General features: G+C 39.7%; 1 protein-coding gene across 3 annotated transcripts in view; it reads right to left on the reverse strand.

The window, feature by feature from the left end:
- Window positions 1-1,596: 1,596 nt before the first annotated feature.
- HIBCH (3-hydroxyisobutyryl-CoA hydrolase) overlaps window positions 1,597-18,762 on the reverse strand; it is a 62,828-nt gene continuing 45,662 nt past the window's right edge. The window contains exons 10-15 of one of the 3 annotated variants that reach the window (XM_040971859.1): window positions 16,360-16,418; window positions 15,559-15,640; window positions 9,736-9,855; window positions 4,904-4,937; window positions 2,158-2,291; window positions 1,597-1,755 (exon numbers count right to left, since the gene is read on the reverse strand). In XM_040971859.1, coding sequence (XP_040827793.1) covers window positions 2,176-2,291; window positions 4,904-4,937; window positions 9,736-9,855; window positions 15,559-15,640; window positions 16,360-16,418 — 411 coding nt within the window. In that variant the 3' untranslated portion in view covers window positions 1,597-1,755; window positions 2,158-2,175. Of the gene's footprint in view, window positions 2,292-4,903; window positions 4,938-9,735; window positions 9,856-14,531; window positions 15,308-15,558; window positions 15,641-16,359; window positions 16,419-18,762 lie in introns of those variants that run through there. The other 2 variants (XM_040971858.1, XM_040971860.1) reach the window with 2 other exon arrangements.

An 18,762-nucleotide genomic window follows, 5' to 3' on the forward strand; every position in this document is an offset into this window, starting at 1 on the left:
AGTTTGTCAACAGGCACTACCCCTTTGTCCCTGGGTCATGTGTGTGGTACCCTGTGTGCAATATCCTCCAAGTGACTTCCCTTTGAGATATACAGCATATTCTACATAAACCCATGAGCAAGGAAATACAAGGCTAGAACAATCAGTGAGTTAGTGGACTGGAGGAGCAGGAAGCCAACAAGTTTAAATAAATGTGGTATTTACCTCATTAAAACGTAGTTTGACCTAACCTCCATGACAAGATAGACGAGAACATCTTTGGACAGAGTAAGTCTTCTGTTGCTTTATACTGAAATATTTGCTTCATTCTGAAGGCCTTTCAGCAAAGTGAAGCTAAGAGTAGAAGGACTGTTTGGGAAGGAAACACGTGAAACAGAAAACTGAAAAATTGTTAGCCACTGGAAAGGGAACCCGGTATAAGGGTGGGTGAACCTGCCACCAAGTGGCAACTGTGAAAGTAGATGACAGAGGAACAGATGTGCCGATTCCTTGTTGTAAAGACTCACAGACGTCGACAAGCTGCACTGCTACCTTTCAGTTAGTTGCCTTACCAGTTCTTCGCAAATTCTGCAGTTATGAACACTAAAAGCACAATTTTGGACAAAAACAATTATTTTAGTTCCAAAGGAATAATCTGTCAACCTGCCTTATTAAAAAATACCCACAATGAGGTAGCATGACCCGCAATGTCATTCACATTTTATAATGGTGGTAACTATATCTTTGTATATTACAGCTTTAAAATCAATTTGACATAAGTAATGTTAAAGGACAGTAACATAAAAACCAAGTTCTAAAAAAATATAGTACTCAATCATGATCTGCCTCCATCCTGAATGTGAACTCCCACTTAGGGTGTGTCTTCCTCAAAGCCACAGGCACTGGAATAGATTCTCTTAACCCTGTACGACTTAGCTATGAAGTGGTATATTTTTCCCAGACATTTATGTGAAACTATTTGGGGTGGGGAGTATACTGTTTAATAAAAATCTAGTTCCAACTAACTAGTTGTGAATCCTTATTTAATTGAAAAAAAATGCTTAATATTGTATACCTAACAGTTACTGAATAACATGAGATTTACCATTTTTTGCATTGGTGATTTGTAAAAAAACAAAAGGCCTTTTTTACAAATCATTTCTTCAAGCATATTCTGAAATATAAAGGAGCTTTCAGTATGTAAATGTGAAAGCATTACTAGTTCAGATCTGTTCTTGGATTTTCAGCAGAAAAAATGCTTCATGTTAGTAGATCCAGATCTGAAAAAACTAAGCAATAGCTTCTGGATTGCAGTTTTCCCCAGCAAGAGAAAGGTAGAGCATGTATCTTTGATGTCTCTTTTTGTATGAACAAAATCAGAAAAAGAATCAGTTTCTGAGAGGTTGGCTATGAAGGATAATCTTTTGACTTAAAAAATTCTTACTCCAAATTCTTACCTAGAAATTTAAGGTCCTGAGTCTGGAACATCTTTATTTCTTGAATACCTTAAAAGTATGTAAATACTGGAAAACATAGTTTTGAATGAAATTCTTATTTTCAGTTAGTTTTAAACAAGCTCCAATCAACAGGGAAAAAATTAGATGCCATTACACAAACTGGTGATGCAAACAGCAGAGGTCTCAGATGAGTTTATTAATCTGTCTGAATGAAGAATTATGACAGTGTAAATAACAAGAATACTACCTTAGTTTTCCATGGAAAAGGGATTCTGATTATTTCAAAGAATGCCAAGGGTGAATTATACTGGAAAAAAACCTTGATAAATACAGAGAGGAAATTCTATGAGATCTTAATATATAAAGAAAAGCCTGGATTTTGTTTTTCTATAATCTATATACCTGATTTAATTTACTCAACATACAAAACACTACCAAATATAGAACCTGAAGGTCCCATTTTTCAGTTAGACCTTAGAAGTTTGTTAATCTCTATTGTAGAAGACAAGAAAACTACTTTGGACAGATTTTTCAGGCCCAATTAGAAAAGCAAACACGTAAGTACAAACTGTATGTTCCAATAAAGCTTTGCTTATGGGCACTGATAAAATACTACTTTTTTCCCCCCAACCATTTTTAAGCTTGCAAGCTGTATAAAACTAGGCAGCAGGCCAGATTTTGCCCACATACAATAGTTGGTTGGCCCCTGCTTCGAATGTACCTTAAAAGGCCAGTCACCTCACAATTTCAAATCATTGCTTCCCAGAGACTGAAAATGATGATTCAGATCTTCATCAGTAACTTCTTTTAGAGTAGCTGGTTTCCACTTTGGACTCTGATCTTTATCAATTAAAACTGTCAAGAGAAGATACAGAAGTCAGTGTATTTCTTTTTTATACTACCAGATTTTAATTACCTGATAAACTTCAATTACTTGCTGTTTTCCTATAGCAAATTTTTTTTCCTGCAAGATTTAGGTTTGTGAATATGTTCTATATTTCTTCTAAATTAAAGCACCTAAGAGTCTAGATTTTTTACACATTTTTTTTTTTACAACCAATGTAGATATTTTTTAAACTTCTAAGCCTCATGCTTTCAGTATTAATAAAATCTGTTGAACTAACCCAGTGATTTAAATTGTAAACCTTTTTTTTTTTTTGTCATAAATGAAATCCTCATGTTAAAGAACAGCAAAACCCAGAATTGGCTTAAAGGAAAGGAAGGGAAGAGGTCCCAGATCAGCCTTTTAACTGTCTCCATCTTTGGTTTTGGGAGGAAAATTAATAGTTTATGGTAGACAGGGAATTGTACATAATTAAATATGGATATTGCTGTTCTGCTGAGTCTTCCAGTTTAGACAGTTCTGAATAGGTCAGACCACTTTTATTTATGCTTACATGAAATCCCCTGCTTCTATTTCAGCATAGTCATCACTTAGTGTAGCCACAAAGTGGACCTACTGGATCCGGAGGGCAATGTCCATTTCCTGGCTGTGATAGCATGGTATACTTACACAAATGCTAGGTAGGAAACTGCAAGAACATGCAAGATCTCTTGTTACCTTAAACTTTTTAAAAATAGTGTGGATCTAGGCATGGATAGCTTTATCAGTCATGTTTAAAATGTGCTTTAATCCTTGGGCAGGATGGGACTATTTAAATATACACGCTCTTTAATGAACTAGAAAAAAGAAAATGGAGCACTAAAAGGCTAAAGAGTTAAAGCAGCACAGGAATCAAGGAGGAAGGCTGCACTGGCAGATAAAGGAGGGAAGTCTCACATATAACAATGTGGTTGCTGGGAGCTTTTTAAAGTTTGGCTGCCTACTGTGGGATTTGGTATCAGATCAGTGGTGACATTAACACTGATGTGCTGATTCTCACCAATTTGAAGGGTCTGTATTCCCTGGACAATGTAAGCAATATACAATCCTAGGCCCTTCTTTCCACAAGAATTTCTTCCCCTTTAAGTTTTCTGGCCAGTACTATCTACCTCCTGGGGATTCCAATGAGAGGCAAAAGGAAAAGCAACATTTATCTAATCCATGTTATTTCAAGCTGACAACACTTTGTACCTAGAGTAAATAAGCTCTTGCTAGACAGGCAGCTCAGATTTTCAAGGTCTTCTGAGAGACCTAATCACACTGCTATTCCTACAAAAGCAATCCATTTTTATTATTGAAAACCAGAAAGAAAGTTTATGTGTTAAGGATGAGGATTTTTAAGAACCATTCCTTAATTTGCTAAATTATTGTATCTAGTTTGCTGACAATTACAAATTGATCCAAAAAAACTAAACAATCTCACCCACAACAGTTAACTCCTTTCTAAACACACAGGCCATGCTGACAGAGGCAATACACTTTACTAAAAGTTGGTAAGCACTTTGCTGCTGTTTGGCTTTTCCTCTTTTTCCTTAAAACAAGTAAGTATGCACCAAGAAGTCATACTTTCTTTTTTAAAAAGGGCTAGTCTAACATGTAACAAATAACACAACCCAGGTGGCAGATTTGTCCTTCTAAAATCAGCTCTAGGCTCTGAGCTACACACTCCAGGAACATGCAGGGAAGCAGTGGGGAAATGCACAATCCTGGTGGTTTAACACAGCCATCTTTTTCTGTCAACCTCTTGTGTCTTCCAAAAGGATGTGAATGCAGTACTTATTTCTGATATTCTATCATGCCAGAAGCTAAGAGCATTCCATAAAAGTGATCATTACCGAGGATTAGAGCTCAGAGTACAATAATCTTTTCTTCATACAAAAAGTGTATCTGTACTATGTTAAAATTAGTAGCAATGAGAAAAATATGCAAACTAAGTGCAGAGGGAAAAAACTCATAGAACTGAGTAACAGCTCTTTCTAGAGTAAAGGGCTCAGCCACATTTCTTGCTTTTCCTAAATATGCTTTGTAGCAAAATGAAAATGTCATGGTTTTCCCATTAATTTTTGAGTGCTCAGATAAAGGAGATGGATGGCAAGGCTCAGCCACCACTCAATTTTTGCTAAGCCAGTGCAGTACAGAAGGATGAGCAACTTGAGGACCTCTGCAAAGGAATCAATGCCCCTCACAAGGCCTCCACAGCAGGATGTGGTCACAGCTGGTGCTGCGCTCACCGGTCCATGTGCTCTAGGAGCAGGAGTACTTTCTACATACGGAGTCTTCAAATGTTCCTGAGATATGTATCAGGAAAACACCATGTATGGATTTCAATGCTTTCTGAAAAATCCCCTTGTCTGGTAATTTCATTTTCACAAACGTAATACATTAGGGAGCTACAACAGAGTTATGAATTTTTAAAACAGTGTCATCTTCAAGACTGATCTTCCTTTACACCCCAGAGGGTTACAACACACTCCAGCTAACCATCTTCATAAATATTGATTTTTAACAAGTCATCTTTAACAGTGTATACCCACAAATTCTGTCTCCCTAAAAACCAGGGAGGAAATAACCATTTGTCACTTACCAGCTCTAACACCTTCATCAAAATCATGACTTCTCTGAAAGAAAAACCAAGATGAAATGGATTCATTTCTGGGTGTTCTTATTTGAGGTGGTCTTGAGTGTCTGCCCTTTCCATCAGCCTCCAAAGCCCCTTATGATCTGAACCCTGATGACGAGAGCCTGGACCCCAGTGTCAGCCCCTCAGCTCACCACCACCTGCTCTCACTTGAAGCACCTGCATCACTACACATCCTTAGTCTTGCTGAGATCCATTGTCCCATGCCTTTCACACCACCTGCACTTCACTTCGCTCTTTCCCCTAAACAGGCATGGAATATTGCACAATAATCTCCAATCTCTTCCCCACTCCCCAAGATAAAGATGTAAAATGTTTTCTGCCTTCTCAGCCTGTATCCCTGAAGCACCTTCTGGTCTCATAATAACTTTTAACTTCACTGAGAAGCTCTCAGAGAACATTCCCATCTTCCCGCCTGTGAAGCACTTGCTGCCAGCTGTAGCCACCTGTACCTTCCTGATTACGTTCACAAAGCACACAAGGCCAGACTTCCCTGGCATCCTAAACCCCACCTTGAGAAAACATCTACTTCTTTTTTGCTGCTACCCCCAATGCAGCCAGCATGATGGCTAACACATGCCTGGGTTTACATCTGGGTCCTATTACTTACTAGCCAGGTGACTCTGGACTGATAACTCCTCTAACCTACAGTTTTCTTATCTTAAATGTCAGTATCAATACATCCATCACAGAATTATGCTTAATCCGCACCTCTGCAGTGTCCGACAAATGTGTTCAGTAAATATTAGCTATTAGTATCAACAACATAATGCTTTTTCTCTGTTGGGTCATTCCTAAGCATTTAAAAACATGCTCTAGTATCCTGTCTTACAAAATCAAAAACCTTAGTTGATTTCACAGTTCTAGCTTCCATCCTATTTTTGCTTTGGGAATAGAGAGTGAGGCACACATGTTGGACCCATTTTCTTCACACATCATTTAGTTCCTCTCCAACTTCGGCCTCCACCACTTCTCTGCAATGCCTTGCCAAAGCAGCCTGTAACTTCAGTGCTGCCACATTCATGGATACTTCCAACCTTATCTGCCACAAACTTTGGCAGAATCCAACACCGTTTGTCACTTTTTCATCCTCAACATACTTCTCTCTTGCTACCAATACTTCCCTACTTCTACCTTGGTCCTGTTTTTATCTTCACATTATTCTTTCACTGTCTCGCCTCAGCTCTGATATCTTCCATTTGCTTTCTATATGATCTTATCCATTTGGTGCCCAATGCATCAGTCTCAGTGATCAATTCTGTTCAAGAATAAGAACACACACTCTCTGCTCCAAATCCTCTAATGACGCTCCATCTCATTAAGAACAAAAGCCAAAGTCATCAGAGATCCTCAAGGCCCTGCATGTCCTGCACGGCTCTTCCCCTGACCACATCTCTTACTACCACCTACTGCCTGCCCTGGGTATAGGAAGGCAGACTCTCAACACAGCTTTCTGATTACTGTTCACTGGCCCAGAAGGTTCTTCCACATACTTACATGACTCACTCATTTCTTTCGGGTTTCCACCCAACATCTCAATGAAGTCTTCTCTGGTCACCCAAACAACAGTTCAACTCCCATCATCCCTTACTCCATATTTTTTCTTTATTTTTTCCTCCATAATAAATATATATAGTATATTTTATGTCTATCATATTTCACACATCTCCTAGTACAAAGTTTATTCCAGGAGCCAGCACTGTGTCACAGTAGGCTAACTTTGTGCCTAAGGAGCCAACATCCCTTATGAGTGCCAGTTCTAGCCCCAGCTGCTAGACAGAACAGTGGGTAACACTTCCAGTCCAGCTCCTTGCTTATGGTCTGGGAAAGCTTTGGAAGACTGTTTAAGTCCTTGGGCACCTACATCCACATCACAGACTCAGAGGAAGCTCCAAGTTCCTTGCTTCTGATCAGATCAGCTCTGGCCACTGCAGCCATTTTGGGAGAGAACCAGCAGATAGAAAGATTGCATTTGCTTTTTTTCTCTCCTTCTAATTCCACCTTTCAAATAAAAATAAAAAATAAATTTTAAAAAGTTCTTTTCGTGAAGGCAAGGATGTGTCTGTGTATCTATGCATTCTTAGTGCTCTAACTGTCCAGTACCTAGTAAACATCTTGTTGAGTAAACAGATACCCAAAGTACTTTCAATTTGGTGTTGATGCCTTTCAAACAAATCTCCAACCCATACCTCTAAAGCTCCAATTCCTAAATGCACTATCCGTTATATTCATTATCAGGTCCTATCAATTCTATCTCCAGAATCTCTCAAATCCATCTCCTCCTTTCTACAGGCATCATGCTAGTCTAAATCACTACTATTTTACACTGGGATCGCTGCAGCAAACTTGTATCTACATAGACTCTTGAACGCCTCCACAGAGCAGCGGTAATTACCTTCTTAAAACAAACCAAATCAAATCAAATGAGCAATGAGATCACCCACCACTGCTTTCACTCCAACTGCTTTAACTTCTCAACATGTTCACTTCCCACCTGCCAAGTCACAGATGAGATGGTAACTCAGCCATCTATCCTGATCAGCTTATGGAAAGCCTGTTTCCCCTTGAATCTCCCACTCTTCTGTCCTGCCTCATCCTTGACCAGGCCTGTATAATTCCTACAGCACTTCACACAATCTGCTGTGATTTCATACTCTGCTTGCTTTTTCTTCAGTGTCAGTTAAACTCAAGACTAAAAGTCTAGTGAAAACAAAGAACTGTATCCTCTTATTAACATCATAACCTTAACACCTGGCATGGTGTATGACATATACCTAAGATGCTTGCTGAGAGAAGGAAGGAATCAATGAAGGCACACGACGCACTAGAAGTGCGCAGTGAAAAACCGGAGGCCCAGTGGTCAGAGACTGACTGGTTTCACATGCCTTATCTACCTTACAGCTGAACAGACTGGGGCAGGTCACTTCTGCTATAGTTATCCTGTTAATAAATGAAGACCTGCTGGGGCGGAACAGTGGGCAAAGCCATTTCCTGTGACCCAGATCCTGTGAGGGCTCCAGTTTCTGTCCCAGCTGCTATGGTTCTGATCCAGAACCAGGACCAAGTACTTACATCTTATGTCCCAGCCACCCCACCGAGGAGACCAGATAAAGCTCCTAGTTTCTGGCTTTGCTCTGGCTCGGCCAGGTCATTTAGGCAGCAAACTAACAGACCTTTCTCTCTCCCCACCCCCGCTCCTTCTCTAACTTTGACTTTCAAGTAAATGAATCTGGAAGAAAAAAATCTGGAAAAATAATAAAGGAGACACAAATACTTATCTTCCTTGAGACAGTGTAAGATTTAATGGAAAGAATGCATGTCAGGTATCTAGCAGAATACCAACTTGTAGAACAAATAATATGCTTCAGCTCCCCTTTACATTCTACAAGGAGTAACTGTAAGATATGGCTAATGCAGTTTTATTTCCAATTAGATGAATGACTGATTATCTTAACCATCTCAAGATATTAAATCCCACTATGACTGCTTTCTAATTAAGAATTATTAAGAATTAATTAATCCAAATAACTTATTAACTGTCTTCTGAACATGGAGATGATTTTGCCTTTAAACTATGATGCTGAAATGTTTCATAAAATCAGATTTCCATCATTACTGTCCAAGTACATTTTAATGGTACTTTGAATGCTAATCTATCAATTTAGGCATGCAATAAACAAGTAGCTGATTTGTGCACTTATAATGCAAATCTTTATGGAAAATGGATAAATATGAAATCATGTTATGATTTAAAATATTTTTGCACCAAAATGAATTTTTAAATTACAAAAAAAAGCTCCCTTGTACTCATCTACTTCTAAGTGCACAGCTACTTGTAAGGTTTATTTGCTTGATAGAATTACTGAGAGGAGAAAGAGAGATCTTTAATGTATTGGCTCATTCCCCAAATGGCCAGAACTGCCAGAGCTGAGCTGGGTTGAATCCAGGAGTTTGGAACTCCCATCTGCTCACATGGGTTGCAGAGGCCCAAGGCCCTGAGCCATCTTCCACTGCTTCCCCAGGAACATTAGTAGAGAGCTGAACAGAAGTGGAGCAAAGCTGGAACTCAAACTGGCAACTATATGGAATGCTGGCAATGCAGGTGGTGATTTAATCCACCATACCACAATGCTGACAACAATCCTCATTTTACCAACAAGGAAATTCAGATTTACAGAATATGCTGAAGTTCATGTGCCTAACCACTGGTTTATAAAGCCTTTCAACACATAGAAGCAAATGTAACTGCTCTTTTATAAATATAACTGCTTATTCTTAATAATAATCTGGATAGCAAACTAAAGCTAACTGACATGTGATGGTTTTATAAAGTACATCTTTAGATGGTTATAATTTTCTTATAGTGCTCTGTATTTTACATGCTTTGCAATAAACATTTTTAAAAATTTATTTTGAAATTTTGAATTTTGTGGTACAATTTCAGAGAGACTGGGATTTCTGCCCTGCAAATCCAACCCGACTGATTTTCCCCATGTTGCTACAATATTTAGTCCTTCGTAAGGAGTCATGATTCCATCAGTCTGTTATTTAATTTTGCTCCAACACTGCTGGTACAGACAATGTCAGACAGTCCAGCATCCCATTGTCTACATGTTTCCAACAGTTTTATTGGGAGTCCATCTTTGATTTGGAAGCAGGATGCATACTGCATTGTATCCTCACGTCTGGATATAGTAATCTCCATTATTAAAGGGAATGTACAGTAATGGAGTAATAAACATTTTTATAGCTAGAAAATACAAAGAAAAAATTCTTACCACACAAGCTTGGCTTAGCCGATATTCCATAGTTAACACTTCTTGCAATGTCTTTGAAGATCCCTCCATGAGCTGCCTTAGTGTAATCTTCAGTGATGTTGGAGACATTTTATCGAGTGCCTTTTGAAGAAAAAAGTGGACTAGTTTCAGCCCATGAGCTCCTTTACCATCCAAAATAAACCAATTGTGCGTCTATATAAATATTAAAATATACCCCTTAAAGGTACTTCCACATGTCAAAATCTCAAAGTTTATGTCTTAGCATGCCAAAACACCAAAAGTTTTCTAATCTGTTACAAAGACAATCATTTCACAAGTGGAGGAAATTCTGGATGTAACTCAAAGCTTAAAATAAAACTGTCCTGTCATAAATTATGATGTCAGCTAGGCAAATAATAGCTATACTCAATTAACATTAGTGCACACTTCATAAAACACTAATATTCATCAAGGACATAAATCTTAAGACAGAAATATCTCCCTCCTCACTTTGTAACTAGAGTTTTTGCCCAAAAAATAAATCTACTTAACCTAAGAAGGAGAGAAACTATGATAATACCAGAGAGGGCATTAACCTTTAATAAAGTAAAAATTATAGACCCAACCCAACATTTGCACTGTTGCTATGCCACTTCCCTTTGCACTTAAAGACACTACTGTGACTACAAGCTGATACCTTTGCCCTTTAACTACTAATTGTAACATGGAGTTTTCGGTCTGTTGAGTGATCTCTCATAGATCCAGACTTCACTCTCTGAGGTCAAAGAATTTCTCACTTCAAGATTCCATGTTCTTTGCAGCATCGTTTAAATCTGGTAAACAGACTCCAGGAGCCAACCTCATGGGCAGGAAAATAACTTACTCGTTGTTGCAGAAGCGTAAATACATGAATACCAGACAGGGAAAGTTTAACGAACATCAGTACCCTACCTACAGCCACAATGTTACAGAAGAAAAAGGAAGAAAAATTATGAAGGTTTTTATGCAACTGGTTCTTCATGAGAATTTACTCTTCTGCCACAGGTGCTTTATGGATCTGATTCTACTTAACAGCCCTGACATTGATCCTACTCCATGTTCTTGCCTTTCTGGTCACAGGCCACAAAGATGACAGCATGTCTGACAGAAGTCCATACACTGCACTAACAGCCTCCTCCTTTCCACAGGGAAGTAGGCAATGGGTCTGTTTTTTCTAGTAGAAGCAATATACAAATTGTCTCAGGTGAGAACTCCACACAGAATGCTTCAAGGAATAATTCAGAGAATGACAGAGCCGCCTTCCTGCTTGGCTAGTCTGAAAATGCACAATTATCCTTCAGTACCACCCTGACGGTTAACTGCTTCTGGTTTCCATTTCTTTTTTCTTTTTAAAGATTTATTTTCATTGGAAAGGCAGATGTACAGAGAGGAGGAGAGACAGAGAGGAAGATCTTCCGTCCAATGGTTCACTCCCCAAATGGCTGGAGCTGAGCCAATCCAAAGCCAGGAGCCTTTTCCGGGTCTCCCACATGGGTGCAGGGTCCCAAAGCTTTGGACAGTCCTAGAATGCTTTCCCAGGTCATAAGCAGGGAGCTGGATGGGAAGCAGGGCTGCTGGGATTAGAGCCGGCGCCCATATGGGATTCCGGCAGGTATAAGGCAAGGACTTTAACTGCTATGCTATTGCACCGGGCCCTACATTTCTTTTTATTACTTAAAAACTTATCTGAAAGATAACTACAGGCAAGGGGAGAGGGACAGAAAAGGAAAAAGATCCTCTACCAACTGTTCACTCCCTACTTGACCACAATGGTCAGGACTGGCCCAGGCTGAAGCTGGGAACCAAGAGATTCAAACACTTGGGCCATCTTCCACTGCTTGCCCAGGAAGCCACCAGAAAGTGGAGTAGCTGAGACTGCATTAAGTGCCCATATGGGAAGCCAGCATTGCAAGTAGTGCCTTATTTGCACAATATCAGTCCTGGCTTCCATATCTTGACTTGGAACTTTTCATCATCAACTGGATTTCTCAAAACAGAAAAAACATGCGTCCTGCTGTACTACTTCAGTAGGCGAATCAATTCACACAAAAGGCCGTCCAGGCGCCCCAGTTACCACTGCTCATCTCTCACACACACAAGGGAAGAAGACCCACTTGTTGCATTTCTTATATTACTCAAAAATAACATCATACAGTTCACTTGGTAATGTGTAACTATTTTAAGTGACACTGCTAAGGGCATAATTAATTAGGCCTTACTAACAGGAAAATCCCCTGGAAAACACTAATTTCCATATTACACTAGAAGCAAGACAATCAAAATCTGAAGCCCTGAAATATAAAATAACTATTAATGCAAGCACTCCTATAATGTCAGTAATGATGACCCACTTTTGTGCGTTAAGGAAATACTACTACAGGGCTGATCTGTGCACCTTAATCTGTGCATATCCCTGAAGAAATCAGTAAAATTCCAACAATGAATAAGACCCTAACAGGCAAACTAACTTGACATTCCTCCTGGTAGAATCCAGTAACAACTGGGGCCAGTATTGTGGTCCAGTGAGGTCATTTCCTACCATGTTGCCATCCAGTAAGGGCACTGGCTGAAGTCCTAGCAGTTTCACTTCTGATCCAGCTCCCTGATACTGAGTCTGGAAAGCAATGGAAGATGGCCAAAATACTCTGGCCTGCCACCTACCAAGTTCCTACCTTTGGCTGGGCCTGGCTCTGCCTGTTGCGGCCACTTGGAGAGTGAATCCGCAGATGGAAAATCTCTATCTCCATCTCTCTGTAACTCTGCCTTTCAAATAAACAAATAAATCTTTTATTTTTCATTTATTTGGAAAGCAGAGTTACAAAGAGATCTTCCATCTGCTGGTTGACTATGCAAATAGTGGCAACTGCTAGAACTAGGCTGGTCCGAAACCAGGAGCTTCCTGCAAGTCTCCCAGGTGGATGGAGGGGCCCAGGTACTTAGATCACCCTCCACTGCTTTCCTAGACATCAGCAGGGAACTGGGTTGCAAGTCTGTTGATCCTGTGCCACTATATGATTCAAGCACTGCAGGCAGAGGCTTTACCTGATATACCACAGCACTGGTCCCTATATACATTTTTTCTTCACATTTTATTATTATTGCTATCATTTTATGATACAGTTCCATATTCCCTTATCCCCTCCCCAATTCCCTCACCCCCCCAGTTCCTTTCTATCATTACTAACATATAGCTCTTCATACTCAGTCATATGTTCATCATTGCGGGAATGGACAATGGCAGAGTCCAGAATCCTATTGTCAAAATATAATATAAACAGTTTCATTGTAAGTCCATCTTTGTCTGGAAACAGAGATGCATACCACACTGAATCCTCACATCTGGATGTTAGTCTCCATTACATAACTACTGTACATTCCCTTAAATGAAAAGTCATGATACAAAATCAACAATAGAAAGAAAAATAGAAATTCACAATGCCATGAAGTTAAATGACGTTACTAGATATGACAGTCTCCATTACACAACTGCTGTACCTTCCCTTAAATGAAGAGCCACAAAACATATATACATTTTTTAAAAGATTTATTTTTATTGGAAAGGCAGATTTACAGAGAGAAGTGACAGAGGGAAAGTTCTTCCATCTGCTGGTTCACTTCCCAAACGACTGTAATGGCTAGAGCTGAATCAATCCAAAACCAGGAGCTTCTTCCGGGTCTCCCAAACGGGTGCAAGGTCTCAAGGCTTTGAGCCATTCTCTACTGCTTTCCCAGACCATGAGACAAGGAGCTAGATGGGAGGTAGAGCAGCCAGGACCTGAACCGGTGCCCATATGGGATCCCAGCACATGCAAGGCTTTAGTCACTTTTGCCACTAGGCTATTGCACCGGGCCCATAAAAGTATTTCATATGTAAGAATACGACGGCATGCACATAATTCAGAAAAATCAAGGATCCCGGTGCATATAAGGCACAGATTTAGCCACTAGGCTATCATGCTGGGCCCTAAATAAAATCTTTTTTAAATTACAATAATGGTAAAATATATTCATGTTCACAGTTAAGACTTTGTTAAAATTATCAATCAACTTGTTTCCTGATAACTGAAATGCTGTAATTGTATCTGCAAATGGGGGGAGGGGAATTTGACCTATCAGATACAGGCAAGCTAAATCACCTTTTAAGACTAGGGCCTGGGGCTCGGCGCGGTGGCGCAAGTGGTTAAGGTCCTCGCCTTTCACGCCCAGGATCCCATATGGGCGCTGGTTCTATCCCGGCAGCCCCGCTTCCCTTCCAGCTCCCTGCCTGTGGCCCAGGAAGGCAGTCGAGGACGGCCCAAAGCTTTGGGAACCTGCACCCGCGTGGGAGACCCGGAAGAGGCTCCTGGCTTCGGATCGGCATAGTATCGGCCGTTGCACTCACTTGTGGAGTGAATGATCGGACGGAAGATCTTTCTCTCTGTCTCTCCTCTCTGTATATCCGCCTTTCCAATGAAAAAATAATAATAAAAAAAAAAGACTAGGGCCTGGCCTGATGGTTCAATTGGTTAATCCTCCATCTTTAACCACTAGAATACCATATGGGTGCCAGTTTGTATTTTTGCTGCTCCATTTCCCATCCAGCTCTCTGCTTGTAGCCTTGGATAGCAATGGAGGATGGCCTAAAGCCTTGGTACCCTGTACCCACACAGGAGATCTGAAAGAAGCTCCTGGCTTTGGATCAGCTTAATGTTGGCTGTTGAAATCATTTGGGGAGTGAACCAGCAATGAATGGACGATCTTTCTTTCTCTCCTTCTCTCTGTAAATCTGCCTTCCCAATAAAATAAACCTAAAAAAACAATAAGGGAATATACTTCCTTTGCCGAGAAGTCTGAAAGTCATCATCATATAAAAGATTCAAGAATGTCAGTATCAGGTGAGCACGTATTTATACAAGAACATGTTTCTGCTGTTACGAGGTGAGTTACACTGTACAAAGAATAAAGTATACTTAACACTGAGAAATACAACTTAATGCTTAGTCACGGCAATGGAGGGAGTCTCTTGCTAGATTGAAAATAGATTCTCATTAAACCTCCTGCTTAGAAAGGATGTAAACCAATGTTACATATTAAATAGACTCTGTAGATTGCTGTCACAATTATAATATATCATAGAGTGTTCTCCAGGAACCCAATACTTCTATTAAAAATATCCCTAAAATCTTCTCTCACTGGACAAGGAAGGTATTTGGAAATGGAGTGTGCTTAATAAGATCTCTACAAAGAACATAACTTGTGTAATGGAGTGAACAGAATTTAGTCCCCCCCCTTACTCATTCAAATGCGAAGTCCCTAAATCATATGGTGTTAACAGGGTGGATGGTTGATCCAGTTTTGGTACCTGGAGATGGAACCTTTGGGAGGTGGCCGGCTTGGATTGCTGGGGTAGAGCCCCACAAAGGCTTTTTTGAGAGACACGTGTACCTGCGAAAGAAGTATGTTCCCCATCTCTCTGCTTCCCAACTTGCTGCCCTGTAACTGCTCCTTCCCAAATGGTCTGCACGTTCAGCCTTCATCACACTCCAGACTTATGTGCTTGTATGAAGCTCCAAAACTGTGAGCCAAAATAAACATTCCCATGTAGCATCTCTCAGATATCTCATGGCCATGGTCATGAAGGACTGACTGGCACAACCAACTTGACTGTGCCCTTAACAGCTAGACAGGGACACTGGGGTTTAGGCTGAGGTTAGTGGAACTGCTTTGAACAGCACAGTGACCTATGTCATGACCACAGGGCCCTGATACTGCTCAGAGAGGCTTCCCTGTTATAAGTCTATACCACACTCAACATTTGTATATTACCTTCAACTGCTCTAGGGCAAAAGGTGAGCCATCTTGCCGTAGATTTTCAATTATCTGTTCCACAGTATTGGCTGAAAAGCAACTATAACAAAGGGAACACATGATATCATCAACATGCAAATGTTTGCCTGTATCTAAGGTACAAACACATTAACCACAGGTTTCCTTCCTCTCTATTGCAAAACACTTTGCCAATGTGATCTGTAGGATGATGACAACATTACTATCCTGGATAGTGTTTGCAGTTTACCTTCACTAACACAAAATAAAACTCAAATTTTCCACTTTTTTTTTTGGCGGGGGGGGGGGGGGCTTTCATCTATTGTACTTGCACACAAGTAACTGAAAAACGAATGCTTCTAAAATGCAGAAATGGTTATTTTCCAAGTCTTCCACCTCCTGTTGCTTTAAGTAATCTGTCAGTTTCTCAAATTGCTTCCCAAAAATTTTTTCCTGACTGCATTGATAACAATTGCAGATACAATGAGACTACAAAGATTAAAGGTAATTTAACTCAATTACTATTTTCTACCTGCTCTTGCTAACCAAAACCAAAAGACAAAGATGTTTTGCACCAAAATGAATTAGCATAGTAGATTACTTAAATGCAATGAGCGTTTTCTTTTGAAAGAGTGGACAAGCAGTGACTTAAAGGCAAATGACAGTAAAAACACCATGCTATCTGATCTCAGGATTCAATAAATTTCAAACACAATGTAACTATAATGTTAGCAAATTCAATACAGTCTTTTCATATTAGATATAAAGTAATGGATATAATTGGGATCTCTTTTTAAGTACCTGTTTATTTTGTCCATGTGTTCCTCCAGTACAAAAGGTTTGTCTTGATCATTCTTCGACTGTTTAAAAAGAAAATTCCTTTAATCAATCTAAAGTAATGCAAATCTTTTATAAATACCATATTTAATATACTTCATGACAGATTATCAGGTTTGGTCAAATTACATCTAAGAGTCTCATAACTATGCTCAATGTTCAGACAGTGTGTAGTAATGAAGACTTGCTCTTAGCCACGTCAAACATAAAAATGCCCTTACATTTTTATTTCTTTATATATGATCATTGTCTTTGAGATGTAAACTAACAAATTGAGGCTTACAAGGGATCTAAAATGTCATCCTGTCCAAATTTCCATCCAATCAAGAAATTCTCAAGGACATCCTCGGAATCTCTGCAGCTCTGACTTCGAAGGAGACAAACTACCACCTTAGGAAGGAGCTCACAAGCGCCTGATTTCCCTTGTTGTTTTAGTTTTAGAGCAAAGTCCAGTATCCCATAGTTCTAGTCAATCTGTCACTACAGTTATTTCACTATAGTCACTTTGTATCCTCTCAATCCAGGTCCTACAGATGGACAAGCTCTAGTTTATCAGAGCTATTTTTTTTGGTCTATGTGTTCGATTATAAGACAGAGTGACAGAGAAATGGAGAGACAGAAGGAGAAAGCTTCTTCGTCCTGTGGTTCACTGCCAAAATGGCCACAACAGATTGGGTTGGTGAGGTGCTTTGATCTCCAACTGAATGACAGGGGCCCAAGTACTGTTTCCTCAAGCACATAAGCAGGTATCTGATAAGAAGCAGAGGACCCAGGGCTCAAAATGATGTTCCAATATGGAAAGTCAGCCTGGCAAGTACAATTTAACTTGTTGTATGGACCACAATATCATATTTCAAAGTCATGCCTAAAATACCACAGTTTAGCTTCACATGGGGCTGGTTATAGAAAAACACAACAAAGCTTCACATGTCCTTAGTTATTTTGGATATAATATTTTTACTAACTGGATTAGCTCTGTACTACTGTCAAGGCAGGCCTGTCACATGGCTGATTCATACAGAGCACCAATCAATTAAAAGTGCTCTTTTGTTTTTTTATTTTATTTTTTTTATATTTTAAGCCTGTGTTCTGTAGGCTACATTTCTTTCATCCTGTAGTTATTAACTTAGCACTTTAAAGTGCAAGATTTGCACTTTTTGTATAACATCTTACACTGTTACTATTAAATCACTGTAGAGTTGTTTTCCACCCATATTTTTAAACTAATTTCATCTTAATTTCAAATCAATCTTTTCAAAAACAGTCAACATGTTCATAGAGATCATAGAAAATTACCAAACAAGCCAAGATATATCCCCTACAGATCACTAACTACACATTTAATGGAAATAAGGACTCTAAACTGCTACATACCATAATACACTCCATATTCATCCAACTTGAAAATGTGAAAAACTGTTAAGAGTCTTAAAAAAAACATACAAGGAGGGCCCAATGCAATGGCCTAGTGGCTAGATCCTCGCCTTGCATGTGCTGGGATCCCATGTGGGTACCAGTTCTTATCCTGGCTTCTCCACTTCCCTTCTATCTCCCTGTTTGTGGCCTGGGAGAGCAGTGGAGGACAGCCAAAAGCCCGGACCTTGTACCTGCATGGGAGACCAGAGAACGCTCCTGCCTCCTGACTTCAGATTGGCTCAGCTCCAGACATTGCAGTCACTTGGAGAGTGAACCAGAGGATGGAAGATCTTTCTGTCTCTCCTTCTCTCTGTGGATCTGCTTTTCCAATGGAAGTAGACGGATCTTAATAAATAAATAAGTAATAACAGACAAGGAGCTAGCAGTGTGGCCTTGCAAGTAAAACCACAGCTGTAATGCTGGGATACTATTCAGGCACTGGTTCATGTTCTGGCTGCCCCATTAGCTCTCTGCTAACAGCCTGATTAAAGCAGAAGATGACCCAAGTATTGGCCCCAGCCATCCATGTAGGAGATGCAGATGAAGCTGCTGCTTCCTGCTTTCTTCCTAACTCAGCCTTGACCCATTGGAGCCATCTGAGGAGTTCATCAGTAAACGGAAGATCTCTTTCTAACTCAAATAAATAAATCATGACGGGGATGGGGGAAAGATGAGATACCCCATGCCCTGTATTCATATTCACTAGACTGAGTCCAATTCATACTTGATGTCCTAAGTTTTAGATAACTCTACGGTTTCTATAAATATTTCCTTCAATCTTCTGCTATAAAGTGCTAATAATTGTATATTAGCCCTCCTGGAATAATACCTGTAATTTTCTTTGCTGTTTTCCATCTCATTAGTCTTTCTCTTTCTTATAGTTTTCCACAACCGTCAACTTTACTGTTTTTCATTATTTCACTATATTCTTACTCTTTAAATTTTTCTCTT

This window comes from Ochotona curzoniae, unplaced genomic scaffold, assembly GCF_017591425.1.
Source record: "Ochotona curzoniae isolate NIBS_2020 unplaced genomic scaffold, NIBS_Ocur_1.0 contig_2210, whole genome shotgun sequence".
NCBI lineage: Eukaryota > Metazoa > Chordata > Mammalia > Lagomorpha > Ochotonidae > Ochotona > Ochotona curzoniae.